Source organism: Populus trichocarpa, chromosome 2 (genome assembly GCF_000002775.5).
Source record: "Populus trichocarpa isolate Nisqually-1 chromosome 2, P.trichocarpa_v4.1, whole genome shotgun sequence".
In the NCBI taxonomy this organism is placed as follows: Eukaryota; Viridiplantae; Streptophyta; class Magnoliopsida; order Malpighiales; family Salicaceae; genus Populus; species Populus trichocarpa.
The window spans coordinates 12,172,461-12,194,463 of record NC_037286.2 but is presented as its reverse complement, the minus strand read 5'-3'; the positions used below and the strand labels follow the sequence as shown (position 1 = coordinate 12,194,463).

The window sequence follows — 22,003 nt, the reverse complement described above, 5'->3', positions numbered from 1 at the left end:
AAAATAATATTATTTTTATTTTTAAAATTTATTTTTTAATATTAATACATCAAAATAAACTATACAAAAACACAAAAAATAAAAAGTAATTCAAAGTTAAAACAATAAAAGTATGGTTAAATTCAATACCAAATATCATGTTTTTTATTTAAAATTAATTTTTTTTATGTTTTTAAATTATTTTAATATACTAATATTAAAAATATAAAATATTATTTTTAACAATAAAAGGCTCTCAAAATACTAATGAAGTTCCAATGGTAAACATCTTCTTCAACCAAAACAATTCTCATCTTCCTCGGAGCAAAAAGGAATCTATCACATTTTTCACCGCCTGAAAAAGCCTGAAACACCAGCGACACTGCTCCCTGGCATTCCTCTTTTAACCTCCCATTCCATTCCACCCCTCCGAGATTCCTCCCCATAAACACTAAAAGTCCCAAGGCTAAACCAGTAAAACCATCTTAAAAAAGGAAGAGAAAAATAATTTTTTAATATTAATTCTCGTATGAACGAGTAGATCGTTTCTGTTTCTACTCTTCTAATTTGTTACACAGGAGACAAGCAACGACATCGTCTTCGTCATCAGCATCATCAAGACAATCAAGAAATAGCTATAAGAGTCAAACCCTCTCCTCTCCTCTCACTTTCTCTCTCTACTCTACTCTGATATATATATATTTATATACATATAAAAGCAGCTATTCTTCTTTCTCTCTCTTCGAATCTTTATTTTCTTTCAAGGTAAGATTTTTTTCACGTAGTCTCTTCCTTTCTCTCTCTTAATCGCAATATCTTTCCTCTTCCTTCAATTTACGAATTTCCCATAAAAAACCTAGCTTCCTCAATAGCTTGCTTATCGTGTCCGAGCTTAAGGAATCAGAGTTAGGTGTAAACCCTAGTTTTTGATTTGTGTTCGAAATTAGGGTTTGTTTACTCGAGGATTATGTGATTCCGGGTGCAATTATTGATTTAGATTGATTAAAGGTATTGTTTTTATGGTAATTTGGATTAGATTCGTGGATGTGGTATTGGGTTTTGGATTCATTTTGTGTTTGTTTGGGGTTTTAGTAGCTTGAGGTTGCTGGGTTTAGAGGGAAAGATTGAATTTTGAGTTGTCGATGATAGTTTTGAAGCTTAGGTTTTGTAGATCAAAGTAATCAGTTGTGTTGGAGTTATACCACTAAGTTTGCAAGTTTGGTTATTTGATTATGATTCTGAATCAGAGGAAGTAACACATGCTTGGGTCTTTTGTATTTTAAGTTGAAAGTATATTACTTTGATGTTCATGTCCAACCTTTTGTTCTTAATATTTGATATTAGAAACCCTAGAAATACTTGTTCTGGGACCATTGGATGTGGTTGGGAAGAAGGGGCCTTGGACTGGTTCAAACTAGTTACTTGGAAAAAAGAGATGCTTGCAAGTTGCAACTCCAAAATGCTGACTTAGGTTTTGAAATTTTCAGTTTACTTGGTTATTGGCGAAAACAAGGATTACTTTGGTTTAGTTACCTGATGCTTGATTATCAGCAATTTAGAGTTCCCAATCTTTATTTTCCCTCCAAAACACCATTTGAAGTTCTGTCTCAAGTTTGTGTTGATCTCAAGATAACCTAGCATGTGATGAAAGCAATCATTTTTTTTATTTTAAATTATATTTCTAGGACATGTTGATTTTCATGGCATCATTTTTCTGTACATTATCATGTTACTGGATTCATTTAAACCCTATAGTATAGATTCTTCGCTTCTTCTTCTTCTTCTTCTTCATGTTTTCCTTTTCCATTTTTTTCAACAGGTCTGTTGTGTCTGCTATGAAAAATAGTTGGCTTCATAGCCACGGGAAGTTGTGATCATCATCTTACAGTTTGATGCTCGGGAAAAATAGCCTTTTCAATTCAAATTATATGGATGTTGATGGATTTTTACCAATTAACTTGTAGATTTCATGCTTGAGGTCACACAGCTGAGTTTGTCTTTGCATTTCTTTGAATCTGTAGCTTCAGTGTTCTTTTGGCTTTCTATATGTTTTAAATATGTTTTTCTCTATGCAGTTTAGTTACAGAGCTTGTAGTTGTTCAATGTTGGGAGCAGTATGTGGATGTTAGTTTGGAGAAATGCAAAGGTATCATACTGCCGGCTGCACTAGTGCAGTTAACAATAGCTCCATTGGAGGCACATCTTCTAGAGATAGCACGCGGACTGATTCATCTTCATTGGCGTCCAACTTCTCTATAAACCCTAGGTAAATTGGTTTTCAATATCTTTTTGCCCTCCATGAACTGTTGATAATAATTTTGTGGCTCTCGACTCTGAACACAGTCACATTTTCTAGTTACATGTACAATACAATGCACACATGCCTTTGGTCTGTGATAAGTTTTTAAGCGTTGCCTATACCTTTGTACACACCCATACGTTTGAATTTCCATATTGAAATCACTTTTTAGTTCGCAACGCATCTGTGCATGTGTGCGCTTTGTGCTAGCCTCACTAAGAATGGGGCTAGGTACTCAACTCGTTTCGTTATTACATCAGTCAATGCCTAGTTCTCTCATTTTAGTTCAGCTGCATATTAACTGTTAGACATTTAGATTTTTCTCCCATGCTCCTCATTCCTTCTGCTAGTAGGATGCTTGTTCTTTTTTCTTTACAAATAGACACAATTCATTTTTATTATTTTGAAGGGCAAATTTGCTGTTTACTCAAAAGTGACGTTTTGTATTGTGTAGGCGGCCACCTCCTCTGATTCCATACAAGTTGAAGTGTGATAAAGAACCTTTGAATTCCCGGTAATTTCATTATTAGCACCACTTACAGTGAAAAAGAAGTAAAATAATATTTGTTGGCACCAATTTTTATTCAGTTAGCTATTTCTTCATTTGTTTGGAATGATGTCAGTTAAGAATTTAAATACTTTCATTATGAGTTTGGATGCTTGTTGTTTAAACTTTTTTTCCTAGTTGATCTTTATTGATTGGTTATGGTTCTTATCCATCATATAATCATCTCCTTTTAAATCGTAGACTTGGCCCCCCTGACTTTCATCCTCAAACTCCAAATTGCCCTGAGGAGACTGTCACTAACGAATATGTTGAGGCTGGATATAAGGATGCAGTTGAAGGACTTGAGGTTATTTTTCATTCATTAATACTTTGCCACAGACAACATGTATAAATGTGGACAACATGCTACATTTTATTGTCCTTGCCATTTGACCTTTTATCGAAAAGTGCGCACATATGCATGATTCTTGTGCTTAATTCAATTAGCATACGAATCTTGATGTTTTCTCAAAAAGAAAAAGAAAGTTTTGATTTTTTTTACTTGTTATAAAAACTGACATTTTGAACATTGCCCCAAGAAACAAAGAACTTTATTGCTTTTTTCCACTTATGATTTTATCCCTGCTTACATTTTTTAATCTCAAACCTGCAAGAGGAAATCATATTTCACAGATCCCTTTATATTTCCTCGCATAAATGATTGGAACTGTGAGAATCGCGTTGTTAATATGTGCTCATCAAAATTAGATCTTAATGTTTTCATGCAAATACTTACAAGCCTTGATATCTATAATTTATCAATTTTTTATTTTCTGAGTTCTCAGGAAGCCAGAGAAATCTTACACACTCAGGCTCAAAGTTTTACCAGTCCTGTTGTCAAAAAATGCAAAGAGGTTATTCACTTCAATTTGGAAGCTATAATGCCTTTCATTTACTTGTTTTTTTTTTTTTTTTTTTTTGTAATTTTATAGGAAGCTACTATGTTTCATTTTTGTTTGCCCATAAAAAGCTTTGGATACTCTCATGCGAAGAGATGATTAACAATTACTGATAGTTGAATTTTGCTCTTTCAGGCTATCAGAAAATGTCTGAGGGCCATTAATGAGTCTCGTGCACAAAAGCGCAAGGTATGCCTTTCCCCTTTCTAATTATGTGTCATACTTATGAAAGCTTTTTCTGCTTTGAATGCTCTATCTTGCTCCCTATATGTTCATCCCACCAGTAGCTGAAGATGTGTTTTTTTCTTTACAATCTCATCATCTAGTCTTAACATCTATGCTCATTATTACAGGCTGGTCAAGTATATGGCGTGCCTCTTTCTGGGTCATTATTAACTAAGCCTGGTGTATATCCTGAACAAAGATCTTGTGGCGAAGACTTCAAGAAGAAATGGATTGAGGTATATGGTTTCCAAGTTTCTCTAAAAGAAAGTGTGCATACCTGATTGGAAAAGGCACTTGTCAATGGACCTACTATGGCTGAGTTAGCTTCCTAAAAAAACCATGTGGGTGCCTCGAGGAAATGCGATGCAATGTCATTCTTAAACTTATTTGGTTGTGATACACATTTAATTGTTTTGGGGGGGGTTGATCCTGAGTTCAAATTTTGAAAAACAAAACTTGCTACCCTTTATCTTGGAGAGTACAAATAACTACGTGCTTGGCCTTTCTCTCAAGTTATGCGTAAAGTGGGACAATTTTTTTTTTAAACATGGAAGATAGTGCATCATGAGTCGAGAGAGGAACGGGTTTGAAATATTGTTTTAAATTTTCATATATCACCAATCTCTAACATGCTTTATTATGTATAGCAGTTCTTGATGGTTGTGATGGCTTGTCATCTTTCTTAACACTTATAATTGGAATAAGCTATAGTAATTGGATGTGGGATGTTAAGTCAATAATTAACCTTGTGTAGGCTAGATGTGCAATTGCTTAGTTATTGAAAAGAATTTGTCAATGTTGCTGAGGGAAATTTTACATGTGCACAAGTAAAAATGCCTACACATGAACTGGAGTGCCTTCTATTTCTTTTTATATCTTTTTGGTTGATACAAATACAAATTTTTAGTAGCACTCAATTGTCTCTAATTGATATGTATTATGTAGTTATATTCATGAGAAGCATTGTAAGTATCAAGTAAAATACAATTACAAATTTTGGAGCCCTGTAGGCAGCTTTTGCTGAAAGAAACTGGGAAGAACATCATTTTAGCAAATGTGTCTGCATGTGACCTTGGAAATTGCCTGTTGTGTTGCATTTTAACACAAGCTTGAAATTTTAGCTGATAACGGTCCTGTTTTCTTAGTCTTTCTTGTAACATTTTTTTTACTTTGTTCTTTATACCAGGGTTTATCACAGCCCCACAAAAGATTGCGTTCTTTGGCCGATCATGTGCCACATGGATATAGGAAGAAATCACTTTTGGAAGTTCTTATCAGGAACAATGTGCCATTATTTCGTGCCACTTGGTTTATTAAAGTAACTTATCTTAATCAGGTAGAGCTGCTTGATTACTAGCACTGGCATACAGATACACTTGCTTATTTCACTATTTTCAAAAGCAGATTATGGTTATATTTTGTAGGTAAAACCGAGTTCTACTAGTATTTCTTCTGGCACACCTGACAAAAGTCAGTTGTCCCGCACAGAGCTCTGGACAAAAGATGTTGTTGATTACTTGCAGTCTCTCCTGGATGAATATTTATCCAGAAACAATCCTCATTCTGCTCCACACAGCAAAGATAGATCACAACAAATGCTTTATACTGGTTCAGTACAGCACAGAAGTGATCCATCATCAGCCATCCTTGATAGTGAAGAGCCTTCCCTGCATTTAAAGTTGTGGTATGTGGCCCGGCTCTTGCACTGGCACCATGCAGAAGGGCTGCTTCTTCCTTCAGTAATCATTGACTGGGTTCTTAGTCAACTACAGGTATATTTTTAGATTAACCAATTTTTTTTTATTGTACTTCTTCCAAGGTACAAGATGAACTTTATGCTTTACATGTTAAGATCACGAGTACTTAATTGGGTTTCATGGCTTTTGGTGGGCTTTATGTGCTCCTGCAGGAAAAGGACTTGCTTGAGATTTTGCAGTTGCTGCTGCCAATCTTATATGGTGTTTTAGAAACTGTTATTCTTTCTCAATCATTTGTGCGCACTCTAGTGGGGGTTGCGGTTCGTTTCATTCATGAACCTTCTCCAGGAGGTTCGGATCTGGTAGATAATTCTCGAAGGGCCTACACAACCTCTGCTTTAATTGAGATGCTTCGGTATCTAATATTAGCTGTGCCGGATACATTTGTCGCTCTGGATTGTTTCCCTTTACCACCAAGTGTAGTGTCTTATGCAGTAAACGATGGGACATTTCTGTCAAAGGCTTCTGAGGATGCAAGAAAGACAAAAGATAATTCAGCTGAAGTTGCTTGTGTTTTCAGAAGTAAAGGGCTTGATGCTCAATATCAATCTTTGTCCTTTGATCGGGTTGTTTCATCCATTCAGAAGCGTGCAGATAACCTTGCCAAGGCTGTTAGCTCTGGCTATCCAGTTCATAGCGTGGCTAAAGCCTTACAAGCTTTAGATAAAGCTCTTTCACTAGGGGACATTAGAGAGGCTTATGGGTACCTTTTTGAAAATTTTTGCGAGGGATCTGTTCATGAAAGCTGGATAAAAGAAGTCAGTCCATGCCTGAGATCTTCTTTGAAGTGGCTGAGGGGCGTGAGCTTGTCACTCATTTGCTCTGTATTTTTGCTTTGTGAGTGGGCAACATGTGATTATAGGGATTTTCGGAGTGCCCCACCTCATGAACTGAAATTTACTGGCAGAAAAGATTTTTCTCAGGTTTATATTGCAAGTCGGCTTTTGAAGTCAAAGATACGAGATCTGCAAAGTCCATTTCGACGGAAGAATGAGAAATCCCCTGGAGTGAATAGCCTTGTAAAAGGTCTCAATCAGTCTAATTATTTTGGCAGGATTCCTGTGGGAAATGGATATGAAATTAAAAGCAACTCAAAAACTGTGAGTGGACAAGGTACTAATATGTCAAATATATTTGAAAGTCCAGGTCCTTTACATGATATCACAGTGTGCTGGATTGATCAACACGAAGTGTGCAATGTAGAGGGTTTGAAACGTCTTCAGCTACTCATTGTGGAACTTATACATTCTGGAATTTTTTCCCCCCAAGTGTATGTGAGGCAGTTGATAATTAGTGGAATAATGGATGCAGCTGGTCCACCAGCTGACCTTGACAGACGAAAGAGACACTATCGAGTCTTGAAACAACTACCTGGGCGCTTTGTCCATGATGTTTTGGAAGACGCAAGGATTGCTGAAGGGTCAGAACTTTCAGAGGCAATGCGTATTTATTCAAATGAGCGTCGCCTTCTCCTTCATGGACTTTTTTGTGAACGATATCAAAACTCAGTTAAATCAAATTTATCAGTGAAGAAGCCCAAGCATCATCCACCTATTGCTGGAAAGGATGGTGCCTCCCCATCCTCCTTTGAGCAGTGGAAAAATACCCAGTCCCGCCCTTCTGCAAAAGTGAAGAATGAAATGGACATCGAGGAACTGAAGGCATCCATATCGGCACTGTTGCAACTCCCAATATGCTCCACATCTTCGGACACGGGACTGGATGAATCTCAAGGGAGTGTTAAGAGGCCTGCTGAGTCAATAGGCAGCAAAATGGATGTAGTAGAAACACCTGGTTGCGAAGACTGTAGAAAGGCAAAGAGACAAAAGTTAAGTGAGGAAAGGAACTCATACCTTCAAGGACATTCTCCTATATCAGATGATGAAGATACCTGGTGGGTACGGAAGGGGGCTAAACCCTTAGATTCCTCTAAGGTTGATCCACCACCAAAGTCATCCAAACAGGTCTCCAAGGGTAGGCAAAAGGTTGTGCGTAAAACTCAAAGCCTGGCTCATTTAGCAGCAGCCAGGATTGAGGGTAGCCAGGGAGCTTCTACAAGTCATTTTTGTGATAATAAGATAAGCTGCCCTCACCACAGAACTGGAATAGAAGGAGATAATCTCAGGTCAATGGATGGGATGGGAACAATGTATGGTGGAGATATTGTTTCAATTGGTAAATCCTTAAAACAACTGCGTCCTGTTGAGAAGAGGACAATTACAGTTTGGTTGATAGCTGTTGTTAGGCAGCTTGTTGAGGAGACTGAAAAGAGTGCTGTCAAGGCCAGCCAATTTTCTAGATCTCTTGTCAATGTAGATGATAGGAGCTCTGTTAGATGGAAGCTTGGTGAGGACGAGCTGTCTGCTATATTGTATTTGCTGGATATTTGCTGTGATTTAGTTCCAGCAGCAAAGTTACTGCTCTGGTTGTTGCCGAAGGTCCTTAGCAACCCTAATTCTACAATCCATAGTGGGAGAAATAGTATGATGCTGCCAAGGAATGTGGAAAACCATGCATGTGAAGTGGGAGAGGCATTTTTGTTATCTTCTCTCCGAAGGTTAGACATGCAAAAGTTATGTGGTTACAAAGTTCCAGTTTGTATTATGCTCTTTCTAATATCCATGAAGTGCTTCTTGCTTATTAATGTGCTTCTTGCTTATTAATCTAGATAAAATACATCACAGATTATCTGCTTTAACTGCTTTTTGTTGACGTGTTAGTCTTTATTTGTGGGATCCTGTTTTTGTTAGAGTAATTTCTTTTTTAGTTCTTTAGATTCTTTTGTGGCTAAATATTCTTCATACTCATCTATTTCTTTCTTGAAATGGTTTACAGAAAACTACAATGTTGGTTTTACAATGTACGAGAAATAAAGTTTTAACTGCATAAACCTCAGGGCTCCGAAATAAATTACCATTTATTTACTGTTTAGCTATTTTTGCATGCTTAAAAGATGTTTTTAATAATTTGTATATGTTGTCTATTGGTTTTGCTTGAATGCAGTAAACTTCTTCTTCTTCTTCTTTTGCTATTTTCACTAGAGTTTTATTTTAGGGTCCTTCCATTTTGTTCCCATCTCATCTCTGCAGTTGAAATTCAAGCTTGTAGCTATTCATATTTTGTACTGTTTAAAAAAAAGCTATGGCCGAACTGTTTTTCTGGAACAAAGAATTTCTGAGCTCTCCAATTCTTTATTTCCTCATTTTTTTTTCTGGGAAAGTCTCTCTGGAATCAATACCAAAGAAGTTATGTTTATATATTTTCTTCTTCACTCTGCTTTTAGGTAGTATTATACATGCATCCAGCACATGTGTGTTGAACCATCTGCATATTCTTGTAAAGAGCACTGTTTGCATATGCATGTTCCCTACTTTATTAGTTTTTATCCATGGTCTGGCTTGTAAAGTGATGGTTCTTGCAGAGTGATGGTTCTTGCAGACTTTTTATGAAGCAATTTTTGTTTTGTTGTTTCTTTTTTGCTATCTGGTAGGATGTCTTATTCTCCATTTGTGTATTATTCTGTTCCCTCTTTACTATAATTTTTTCTTCCTAAAAAAAATTAAATTTGTAATTGCTCATCACAATGAAAATTTTCAGGTATGAGAACATAATTATTGCAACAGATCTTATTCCTGAAGTCTTGTCAACCACAATGCACCGTGTTGCAGCACTGCTGGCATCCAATGGAAGAATTTCAGGTTCAGCAGCCTTAATTTATTCCAGACATCTTTTGAGGAAATACAGCGATGTGCCAAGTGTTTTAGAATGGGAGAAGAGTTTCAAGGCATCATGCGACAAGAGGCTTCTTTCTGAACTTGAAATCGGAAGATCACTGGATGCAGATTTTGGATTTCCACTTGGTGTTCCAGCAGGAGTTGAAGATTTTGATGATTTTTTTCGTCAGAAAATTAGTGGCAGTCGATTATCAAGAGTGGGTATGAGCATGAGAGATGTTGTCCAAAGGAATATTGACGATGCTTTTCACTACTTTGGCAAAGAGAGAAAACTCTTTGGTGCTGGTACAGCAAAAGTTCCTGGTATGGAAAAATCTGATGACACATATCAGATAGCTCAACAAATAATCATGGGACTTATGGACTGCATGAGGCAGACTGGCGGTGCTGCTCAAGAAGGTGACCCATCCTTGGTGTCTTCTGCTGTTTCTGCCATAGTCAATAATGTTGGACCAACTATAGCAAAAATGCCTGATTTTTCTCCAGGCAGTAATTATTCAAATGCTTCAGCTGGGACGGGTTTGCTAAATTTTGCTAGGCGCATTTTGCGCATCCACATAAATTGCCTATGTCTACTCAAGGAAGCTCTTGGAGAGCGTCAAAGCCGGGTTTTTGAGGTAGCTCTTGCAACAGAAGCCTCCTCTGCTCTTGCTACAGCATTTGCTCCTGGAAAGGCTTCTCGAAGCCCGTTTCAGCTGTCCCCTGAATCCCATGATTCCAGCGGGAATATTGCTAATGAGATCTTGAACAACTCTGCAAAAGCTGCTGGAAGAACAAAAAGTGCTGCTGCTATTTCTGGACTTGTTGTTGGAGCTATTATCCATGGTGTGACTACTCTGGAGAGAATGGTGACTGTCTTCCGGTTAAAGGAAGGGTTGGATGTAATTCAGTGTATAAGGAATGCAAAATCCAATTCTAATGGTAATGCTCGTTCGTTTACTGTTTTTAAGATGGACAACTCAATCGAAGTTTATGTGCATTGGTTTAGGTTACTTGTTGGGAACTGCAGAACTGTATCTGATGGTCTGATTGTAGAGCTCTTGGGTGAACCATCTTTAGTTGCTCTTTCAAGGATGCAGCGATTGCTCCCTCTTAGCTTGGTTTTTCCACCTGCCTACTCTATCTTTGCCTTTGTTATTTGGAGACCATTCAGTGCAACTCGTGAAGACATCCATCAATTGTATCGCTCTTTGACAATGGCCATCGGTGATGCCATAAAGCACCTGCCTTTTAGGGATGTGTGTTTAAGAGACAGTCAAGGCTTTTATGATCTTATAGCTGCAGATTCTAGTGATGCTGAGTTTGCTTCCATGCTAGAGTTAAATGGTTTGGACATGCGTTTCAAAACCAAGGCCTTTGTTCCGCTCCGAGGAAGGCTTTTTTTAAATGCTATTGTTGATTGTAAATTGCCACACTCGGTATTCGTGCAAGACGATGGAAATAGGGCTTCTGGACATGGTGGATCTAAGGTTCAACATGCAGAGAATGAAATCAAGCTTCTAGATAAGCTTGTGAATGTATTGGATGCACTGCAGCCTGCAAAATTCCATTGGCAGTGGGTTGAACTCAGGTTGCTTTTGAATGAACAAGCCCTCATTGAAAAACTTGAGACTCATGACATTTCCCTAGCAGATGCAATCCGTTCTTCCTCTCCTGGCCCTGAAAAAGAAGCTGCTTCTGAAAATGAAAATAATTTCATTGAAATCATTCTTACAAGGTTATTGGTCAGACCTGATGCTGCTCCACTTTTCTCAGAGCTGGTTCATCTTCTTGGGACGTCTCTAGAGAACTCAATGTTATTGCAGGCTAAATGGTTCTTAGGAGGCCATGACGTTCTTTTTGGACGAAAAACCATTAGACAAAGGCTTATTAATATCGCCGAGAGTAAAGGTCTTTCAACTAAAGCTCACTTTTGGAAACCTTGGGGCTGGTCCAATTCTGGTTTTGATCCTGTGATGAACAGAGGGGATAAGAAGAAGTTTGAGGTTCCCTCTCTTGAAGAAGGGGAGGTTGTTGAAGAGGGCACTGAGACAAAAAGGTCTGGAAAAGGGTCCTTTCCAGTATTCGAGTCCGAAGGTTCTAGTCTCTTCCAGCAGAATGTGACTGAAAGGGCTCTTGTTGAACTAGTTCTTCCCTGCATAGATCAAGGTTCTGATGACTCTCGCAATACATTCGCAACTGATTTGATCAAGCAGTTGAATAATATTGAGCAGCAAATAAACTCGGTCACTCGTGGTACAAGTAAGCAAACAGGAACAGCATCTTCTGGACTGGAAGGTCCAGCAAATAAAAGTAACAACCGCAAAGGAATAAGAGGCGGCAGTCCTGGATTGGCGAGACGAACTGCAGCAGCTGCAGATTCTACCCTCCCCTCCCCTGCTGCCCTACGAGCTTCTATGTTACTGCGGTTGCAGTTATTGCTAAGGTTGCTTCCTACCATATGCACAAATGGGTAAGCATACAAATATTTCCTGTTCATTTAATATTTCGTAGCTTGCACATTACTTAATACAAATTATTATGTGTTGATCCTCAACTATTTTTTTTTCTTTATCAATTGTTCTTTCACTCTGTTCTCACATCAGTGTTTCTAGATATTTTGTTTCCTATATTGGTATCCATGAGAATCATTTTACCATGTGGTGTATCATTCCTTTCACCTTTTTCTCACATGCTAAATCCCAGACACATGCGTAATGAAATAATTCCTTGAATGAAGACAAATTGGCTTCAGTAATGATTATGCATAGAATTTTATGCTAGTGTAGTAGACTGCGCAGGCAGACATTTAATTGTCTTATTAAACTGCTGCAGCAGACACTTAATTGTATCATTTCCATTTTCTGGACTTGTCAGTGAGCCATCTGGGCGGAACATGAGACACGTGCTTGCCTCTGTCATACTTCGTCTTCTTGGTAGTAGGGTTGTGCATGAAGATGCAGAGCTATCTTTCTATCCTTTGCAAAGCTTCCAATCTAAGGGGGAACTAGAGTCGCCGTTGGAAGCTGCTTCTGCAGATTTATCTGGCGAAAGTCTCTTTGACCGGTTACTGTTGGTCCTGCATGGGTTGTTAAGCAGCTCCCGGCCAAGCTGGCTGAAGCCAAGACCTGCCTCCAGCTCCAAGTCAGTCAATGAATCCTCCAAGGATTGTGCTGGATTTGATCGTGACTTGGTGGAGAGTTTGCAGGTTTGTTATCTGATACCCGTGTTTCAATTGACTGCGATGGTGGTGTCAAATATGATCAATTGACTGCTGTGTTGGTGTCAAATATGACTTTCACATATGAATATAGCTACTCTTAAATGTGGGTACTTATTTTGTGTGTCTCAACCCCCATGTGAGATTGGATAAACTTTTTGTATTTGTTTGGATATCTAGGTGACATTTATATCCTCGGTCATATAAAAGATGACCTGTTGAATCTGACTTGTATAGGGAATCTAAATCAGTATCTTGATACCAGTGAAATACATTCAGGCTGAATGGTGGTCTATAACCCAAGTAGAACACCACAATTTCAATTTATGCCATCTCAGTTTAAAAAGCCTGTTTCTCCACCTCTCAAGCTCTTGACCTATCTGTACAGTAGGGGGAGAACTACTGCTAGAGCACAAGGTCCGGTTTCCAGTTAACCTGTGAAATTTTACATGCTTATCAAGTTTTATGTAGGGTTTAAAGGAACAATCTAGTTGACCAACATGAATTCTTTTTATTTGCCTGCCAAAACCAATGGATGAAAAACCAAAACTTACTTTCTATGCCACTGACAAGATCCTATGATGTGCTTTTTCTTAGTCATTTCAAGTGATTACACAATGCACAATCAAATTGTATGACAGTAAAGGTAGTTGTTTCAACACTTATTGGAGGTTGAGATGCCCTTGAATTGAGTATCCCACAAAAGTATTGATGTAATATCTTTGTTTTTGTTAATGAATCTTAATTTACACATAAAGGATATCCATCATTTGTTGGGGCTGGTTTTAAAAATGTTAGAAAGGGCGCAAAAAACTCTTTTCATTCCTTTCTCTGGAATCTTCATCCAATTTTATTTTCTGTTCTGCTCATCCAATTTTCTTTTTCATTCTGCTCTCTCTACCTACAACTAAACTGAACCGTGTCTGTCCCAAATAAGGTGGGGCAGTTTACGTTGATCCATAATCTCCATTTATTTGTTTTGGGATAAACTCAGAGGTTCTTATTGCTAGATCTCCCTTCACTTCAGCTCCACCATTTGGTTGATCTCTTCTCTCATCTTTGCAAAATACTTAAATTTGATCACTGTTTCTATTATTACTTCTTAAAAAAAATAAAAATAAAGGCTCACTGTTTCTCATCAGTACATCCATGTTTTGATGTTGGATGCTTAAAATCAAATAAAAGAAGAGAAAAGAACTAAATGGTTATTTTAGTTTGTCTATGAGGGTATAACCCAACACCCCTATCATTGCTGTGAATGCAGAATGATTTAGATCGAATGAAGCTGCCCGGCTCGACTCGACTGCGTATCCAAGCTGCAATGCCAATTCTTCTACCTTCTGTTCGATGCTTTGTCTCTTGCCAGCCACCACCTGTCCCCACAGCTGCTGCTGCTTCACTTCAACCCAGCATTGCAATTTCAGGGGTTTTAAATGGAAATAACTCTCAGAAAAATCCAGCTCCTTTGGCACGCTCTGCAAATAACATATCAACAAAATCCAAGCCACTGCCACTTCCGCTGCCACTGCAACTTGATAATGATATGGAGATTGATCCATGGACATTGTTGGAAGATGGCACTGGGTCTAGCTTATCTTCAAGCAACACTTCTGTGATTGGCAGCAGTGACCATGCTAATCTTCGTGCTTCCAGCTGGCTTAAAGGGGCTGTTAGGGTGAGGCGGACTGACCTCACCTACATTGGTGCTGTGGATGATGACAGCTGACCTTGACTTCATTCTTGATTTTGTTCTTGGAGAGCTCAAACCACCCCCCACCTGACAGCTGACATGAACTTCATTCTTGATTTTGTTCTGGAGTGCTCAAATCCCCCTCAACAAGTAATTTAATGCTCTCACTTGTCACACAGAATTGGCATCAAGATTCTACCATGCTCTTGCCTTTGATGGAAAAGGGAGCTGTTTGTAGGGGCGGTTTTTCAGAGGGGAGGGGTGGGGGTGCAGGATGGAGCGCCGGTGGAAATAGAGAAAGTGATGACGCTCCTACACAGCCTGCCCCGCCAGGTCTTGGTCCTGCTCAACTACTAACCTTTTAATCACCCACAATCTGGGCTGTATTATCCAGGTGCAGTTCAGAGTATTGTTGTATATATGAGATAACTGTTTTTACTTTGCAATTGATCATGGTAAAATATCCTCAAGAATGACCTGTAGCATTTTCATAGGCATCAATCTATTGTTGCAACTCTCTCTCTCTCTCTCTCTCTCTCTCTCATTATGTGCTCCTGTTTATTGGCATGTGTTCAATAATTACAATTGTATATTTGCATGCTCTGATGTGTATAGTGTATTTATTTGTTGTGTTTTAGAAAGGTTGCAATATCGTTTTTTGGAACAAAGAGCTTTGTTAAAATTTGTATTTGCTGTCGATGTTAATCAATCATGCATGTTAGGTTAGGAGGTTTCTGGATTACGTGTTGGATTCTTGCTCATAATTCACCTCATTGTTTATTATTTTACAGAGATCTGGATGATTGTTAGCTGAATTTAAAATTAAATCTAAAATGTTGATTATTATTATGTATTTGCCTGGTTTTGTTGTTCTGTCACACCAATGATTTTTTTGGTTTGAGTATCAGTTATCTTTTTTACTGTGACGAACTGTCAGCAAAAACAACTGGTGTGATGTTCTGTTTTTCCCCAATGTATCTATGTAAGTTTTTTTGTTAATCTATCGACCAATTGATTAAGGGTACCCAAACTTCAAAAAATGGAGATTGGTCGAGGGGATTGACAAGAGGTACCGGGACCTCTGGAGTTCTGAGTCTCTCTGTTGTGAAGTGCTTAGCAAGACTATTTGCTGGCCTGTATCTATTCCCTCTGGCATAGCGCAGAAACCACGGGTCTCTTCGTTTTGGTGTTATTGTTGGTGCTTGTTATTTCATGTGTCATTTGTTGGATATTTATGTTTTCTTCCTGTTCACATCCATGGTCCACCGATCTGTGGATGTACGTGAATGATGGTATATTAATTGTTGATCTCTCAGGGACTGCCTTGTCAATTTCTTCATAAAAGGTTACTGCCCTTTAGCTTCTTAAAAAATGAAAGAACGAAATTGTATTGCTTTGAAGATCACTTGATCAGTGCATGTGCGATTTGTCCATCATTTTCTTTTCTTTTCCTGCCTGGTTCTGTCCATCTCGCCGTGCCAATGAATATGCAACTGATGTGGATGATTATAGTTCATCGATTTCTGTTAATCATCCTTCAGACTGAAATGTTACTGGGCTAACTTAAATATGCGATGTGGTATTTCTACTCAATCAGATTATTCTCTTATTATCTTGGTCATGCTAGCCAAGATTTATATAGCTATCCTCATCAAACGGTTGAGAGTCTATTGAAGGTGAATTAGGGATAGAAACATTATTCTGTGTATTGCTATGAAGTTCTAGGATTTCATAGCCTTCTTTCTGACACCAACATGATTGAGCAACACGATACCCACATCTTGCCTCAATTGGAAAAAAAGAAGAAAGAAACTGTGTTCACTCCTTTTCTTTCCGTTAATTCTGTCTGTTTGTGTTTCCTGGACTGGTTTAATGGAGGAAAAAGAAATCGATCCTTTTTTATTTATTATTTATATAAACGCAGCCTTTCATTGTTGCTTCAACAGCTTCAGCTGACACCTCCCAAGTCCTGATGGATACCGGACCGGAAGGGTACATGTAGCCCCTCACGCTTTCTTCTTCTAAGGCCCGCATGTTGATATTGACCATCTTGGGCACTTCTGTTCTCCATTGCCAGAGACGATCGAGGCAGTGAAGCTCCCCATCTCGCAGTAACGGCGGTTCTTTCCATGATGTTCTTCTAACTTTTTCCAAGTCCTGAGAAAATAAGCTTCCAGAAAGTGAAGGTTATAAAATTGTCATGCAGTATCTTCCAGTCGATGAATAATACTCATATCTCGTCTCGTAATTAGAAGTAATGCATCTAACGTGGCATTAGTTAAGAGTGCACCTATATTAATGGGGTTTAAGGGCAAACGATCACAGGTTCTTCGCTTAAGAATTTCGAGATTTGCACCTTTTTTTAAAAAAATTTTCTTTCAGTTTCATTGGTTTCCCCGCTTCAGATCCCACAAATATATATTATGTAACATCTTTTGTCATATTAATCTATAATTAAATACATCTTGAGATGAAATTGAGATATATTCTTAACAAAGGAGTTGTAATTTGAGAAGAAATAGAAGAAGAATAGAAGTAAAGAATTTGAGTGTAATACAGAAACTGAGGTGTTATTGCTTGCTTCTCTTGTTTTTACAATTGTCTTATTTATACAATCTATTCTCCTCTTTCTAACTAACAACTGACTACTAACTAACTTTTAACGGGATTTCTAACTACTAACTAACTCATTTTCACACGTGATTCTCTTCTACTGCTGACTGCTGCCTTTTGTTATTGGTGTACTGCTACAACCAGTTTTATCCACTCTAAGTTGTTCAATCCTCTCTCTAGTAATTCAATCATCTTTTCTGGCAATTAAGCCCAAGTCCTGTAACACTTCTCTCTCTGTGTAAGATTCTTTTCGTTAAGAATCAAGGCAAGAATTAGGAAATTGATTTGTCAGTTCCTCCAAATCTTCCCAAGTATCGTTATCTTTGAACAAGTTGGACTATTGCATGCACGACACAGCTAGGATTATTCGTTAGGGAGTCCAAAAAAATATAATATTTAAGCTGTGAGCCGAATTATTTAGAATATTTATTTGAAGCTTTAATATGTAATCGATTATTTAGAATTTCTTGAATAGTTTGTCTTTTAACTACCTTCTCAATATGACATGACTAATTTTTCAAAATTTTCAAGCACCTAGTAGCAAATCTGTGAGCTGAATTTAAATCTTTTCTCATATGAGTCAAAAAAGCACACCACTCCCCATCATTAACTTTTTTCCAACAATTGAATCACTTAACAATAAATGTGTTTGATCCTGGCTTTCCACACGGCTTACTTGAAAATAGATAACAAGGGAAACAAAATGCAGTATTTTTCTCTGAATATTCAAGCTATGGATAACCTTTGAACCAATGAGATTGAAATCGACGAGGATGTTTTTCATCAGTCAGCGGATATTCAGACATCAAAGGTTGATATGACCCCAAATTAATGTATGCCCTTCGAATTTCATCTTGCTGATTAACCGAGTATTCCTAAATTTGAGAACGATTAATGTATGCAGTATTTTTCTCTGAATATTCAAGCCATGGATAACCTTTGAACCAATGAGATTGAAATCGACGAGGATGTTTTTCATCAGGCAGCGGATATTCAGACATCAAAGGTTGATATGACCCCAAATTAATGTATGCCCTTCAAATTTCATCTTGATGATTAACCGAGTATTCCTAAATTTGAGAACGATTACTTGAATATCTAATTAAATGAGCAATGTCAATTCTAGTAGGAGGTGGTTCACTAGTCAATGCAGGTTCTTCGTATACTAAAGTACATTGGGGCTGCTCAACCATAACTTCAACATTACACATTGGAGTTGGTTCATTAGACTGTGAGTTATCAATATTTTTCCTCTTTTTCTAAAAAAAATAAAATCAATTCTTCTTATTTTGTTCATGGTTCAACCTAAAATCAAAACATATATCGTGAGAAAAAATTGGTAATTTTGGTGGTTCTGCTAAAAACAAAACATAAAAAAATCCAAGTATAATCAAAACAAACCCATAAAATATATCAAATTAATTAGAAAAAAAAGCATCACTATAATAAGAATTCAAATTTTTTTTGGTAAAACTAGCAGATCTGAGAAAAAAAGAAAAAGCAAAAATAGCATAATTATAAAAAAACATCATCAAATTCTTAACAAACATCCCAAAACAAAATAAAAATAAATTTTAAATTTGGGTTATCAGTAATCAATTACCTTGTTTTGTTTGATAAAATATTAATTAATCGGTGAATTTTCCGCCTGCTTTGGCTTTTCCACCTGCTGTTTGTATTCTTATGTCTATCTTTTATTTTATGTTAGGGTTTTAAAAAGTTACAGCAACTTTATGTTCTTCTTTCCATGTAGGAGTTAAAACAAAACATAACTAAACTCTACCAATATATTTACTATGGTAAGGGCCCACCTATTTAAAATAAAACACATTCCACCTTCTCACGTTCAATTGAATGTTTTGCAGGGGCCCGAGCCCCTACTTGCCCCCCTTTAATTCCGCCACTAATTGCATGAGCCCCATTACCGTAACTCGATTGTCTTTCTTTATAATTTTCCTGTTTGAAATGGCTAATGGATATACTTTTACTCTTCCATATTCATCTACCCTGGCAATACTAAGGAAACTATTGCATTGTTTCCATTTTTTTTTTTTAGCAAAGACATGGAATATAGGGTGGATAGTGGAACCTTCTAGTAGCTGAAGCTTGTATGCTACCAATCTAATCTCTTGTACAATTATGTATGAACAATACAACCTGATATTCAACTTAATAAATTTTCTTAAGACCACATTGGTTTGTCTATAAGGTTGTAGCTTAAAGTATGCCAGGTCTTTCGCCTCAAATTCCCTCTCATTTCTTTCTTTGTCTGCAATCTGTTTTATTCTGTGTTTAATTGCTTCTAATTATGTCTTTAATAATTGATCCATGTTGAACTACATATTTCACAGCCACTGAAGTAATCTCTTGTGTAATTAATTCCCTATTATAAGAAGGATAACCATATAAAGCTTGAAAATGACTCATATTAATGGTATAATAGAAGTTGGAATTGCACCATCATTGAACTAATGATAACCAATGAAGCCACTTTTTTGGATTGTGCATAGCCATACACCTCAAATAAGTCTTCAAATATTGATTAGACATTTTAATTTGTCCATCAATCTGATGATAATAAGAGCTCATTAATAACTTAACCTCTAACAACTTCTTCCATAATAAGTTGGTGAAGTTCTTATCTTTGTTTATGATAATTGTTGTTGGCAATTCATAGAACTTGTATAAATGATCCAGGAACATCTGAGCCATACCCTGAGCAGTAAAAAAATGTGTTAATACAGTGAAGTATCCATACTTAATGAATCTTTCAACTATCACCATTACAGTATCATTTCCCTTTGAATATGGTAGCCCTTTTATGAAATCCATTATGATATTCCTGCAAGTCCCCTCTAGTGTTGGCAAAGGTTGTAGAAAACTAGGATAAGCTACCCTTTCTAACTTAGCTTGCTTGTATACATTACATTCATTCACAAACTTTTTTTTACCAAAGTCTTTATTGAAGGCTAATATAATATAGATTTGAGATTTTTATAAGAATTATATATGTTACTATGATCCTCAATATATGAATCATGTATAGTATTAACCAAAATATCTCTTAAATTTCTTTCCCTCCTAATTACTATTATATATTTGTACCTCAAAACGCCTTTTGTAAAAATATAATCTGGCCAGCTACTTGTATTTAACATTGTCTCAGCAATAATTCCTTGCAACTAAGGATCATTGCTATAAGTTTCTTTGATCTCATCATAACATGTTGGTATTACTACGAAAACGATTCATAAACTTCCAGTGCTTTTCCGAACTATTCTATATTTGACTGTTAAACTCTCATTATAACCAATTCATTTTTACAAGGAATCAACTACCACACTCTAATTGCCCTTCGTGTATTAGACATGTTATCTTAGCCCCAACAATTTAGCCGACACTTTCTTTTGTAAATGAGTATGAATATTTTATTTTAAAAGATGTTTTAAACTCTTATGATCAATTTTGATGATGAATTGATCATGCTTTAGATAATATCTTCATCTTTTCATTGCTATCAATATAGCCATGTATTCTTTCTCATAAATTGACAATCCTTGATGTTTAGGACCTAATGCCTTGCTAAAAAAGGCAAATGGCCTCCCATCTTAACTTAAGACTCACCTAATTTATTGGGCATGCATTAGTCTCCAACACAAGATTCTTTTGAAATTTGAAAAATCTAACATTAGAGTTTTACGTAATGCTTTGTAAAAAAGCCTTATAAACCTTTTTATTCCAGTTGAAATTGTTTTTTTTAATAGTTCAATTAAAGGCTTACAAATAATTCCAAATCCTCATAAGAACCCTCTCAATTCTTTAATCGAGTGTGGAATGGGCCAATTCTTCACAACTTTTGTTTTTCTAAGATCAGTGGTTACCTTTTAATAAGATTATATGTCCTATGTATTCCATTTGTTGCTGATAAAAAAGACATTTTGATTGCTTAACAAACAATTGATTATCCTTTAAAGTTTCTAGTACCATCTTTAAATAATTGATATATAATTTTAGGACAAAATTATATTTCAGAATATCATTAAAGAATACTCTTACAAACTTGCTCAATAATTGTTCCAGTATGTGGTTCATTAAAGCTTGAAATATGGTCGGTGCATTGGTTAAGCTAAAAGACATTACCTTAAACTCATAATGTCCATGACGAGTTCTAAAAGTTTTCTTCTGCACATCTTCATGCATTATCACCTGATGATACCTAGATCTTAAATCTAGTTTTAAGAAGAATTAAGAGTCATGTAGTTAATCTATTAGGTCATCAAACAATGGAATGCAAAATTTATTCTTTATAATCTAGTCATTGAGTTGTCTATAGTCAAAACAAAACCTCTAAGTGCCATATTTCTTTTTTTTTTACCAATAAAACAAGAGAAACAAATGATATGCAACTTGGTTGAATAATTCCATTCTGAAACATCTCATTAACCAAGCTTTCTATCTTCTTCTTGTGCACAAATAAGCCTTAATAGGGTTTACTATTGACCAACTTAGCTCCAAGAATTAGAGGAATCTTGTGATTCAGTTGTCTTGTAGGTAAGAGGTGCTTTGGTTCTAGAAATACTATTTTATAGTCTTTTAATAAGGCTTTCACTTTTGAATTCTGCATAACTTGTTTTGGTTCTTTAAACGTCTTCATGGAGAAGAACTGTCCAATTAAACCATAAATTGCTTCCTTCAAACACTTATATGTCTTGTAATTGAGATAATTTATAATCTTGCTTCTTCTACGATTCCTTTCAATCCGATCATTCTTCCATTCTTCTTAAATAATAACTTTATTTTAATGAAGTTTAATAAGATTGCTAAATAGATACTCAACCAATCAACCTTTAATACCATATCACATCTGCCCAATTTCAATATTCTCAAATATGTTTGAAATTCATATCCTTGCATAAACCATATAAACCTGGGACTGTAGGCATTGCACCTGATGACATTTCTATTGGCTACTATTATAGCAAGTATAACAATCCTCTCAATTACTATCTTGATTTCTTTTATAATAAATTCATCAATAAAGTTATGTGTGTTGCCACTATC

General features: G+C 36.6%; 1 protein-coding gene across 5 annotated transcripts; it reads left to right on the top strand.

Annotated features, from left to right (window-relative positions):
• Window positions 1-281: 281 nt before the first annotated feature.
• On the top strand, window positions 282-14,846 carry LOC7494075 (mediator of RNA polymerase II transcription subunit 12). 5 transcript variants are annotated; one of them, XM_052450831.1, is made up of 14 exons: window positions 286-744; window positions 1,799-1,957; window positions 2,066-2,245; window positions 2,733-2,792; window positions 3,027-3,132; window positions 3,611-3,679; window positions 3,860-3,913; window positions 4,078-4,185; window positions 5,136-5,285; window positions 5,374-5,721; window positions 5,859-8,263; window positions 9,304-11,892; window positions 12,297-12,627; window positions 13,904-14,846. In XM_052450831.1, exons 3-14 carry the CDS (start codon window positions 2,118-2,120, stop codon window positions 14,363-14,365), a joined length of 6,810 nt encoding a protein of 2,269 aa, XP_052306791.1. In that variant the 5' UTR covers window positions 286-744; window positions 1,799-1,957; window positions 2,066-2,117; the 3' UTR covers window positions 14,366-14,846. The 5 variants fall into 5 exon arrangements, with proteins under 5 accessions (XP_052306792.1, XP_052306791.1, XP_052306788.1 ...); XM_052450828.1 differs by having other exon boundaries at window positions 2,055-2,245; XM_052450829.1 differs by having other exon boundaries at window positions 1,799-1,965; window positions 2,055-2,245.
• The last annotated feature ends 7,157 nt before the right edge of the window (window positions 14,847-22,003 follow it).

Excerpts from the sequence above, each read along its gene's own strand:
- LOC7494075 (XM_052450830.1), top strand. The coding sequence starts at position 2,118 with ATGCAAAGGTATCATACTGCCGGCTGCACTAGTGCAGTTAACAATAGC. Across the intron at positions 4,186-5,135 it reads TCAAGAAGAAATGGATTGAG|GGTTTATCACAGCCCCACAA; the intron begins GTATATGGTTTC and ends TCTTTATACCAG. Across the intron at positions 5,722-5,858 it reads GGGTTCTTAGTCAACTACAG|GAAAAGGACTTGCTTGAGAT; the intron begins GTATATTTTTAG and ends GTGCTCCTGCAG.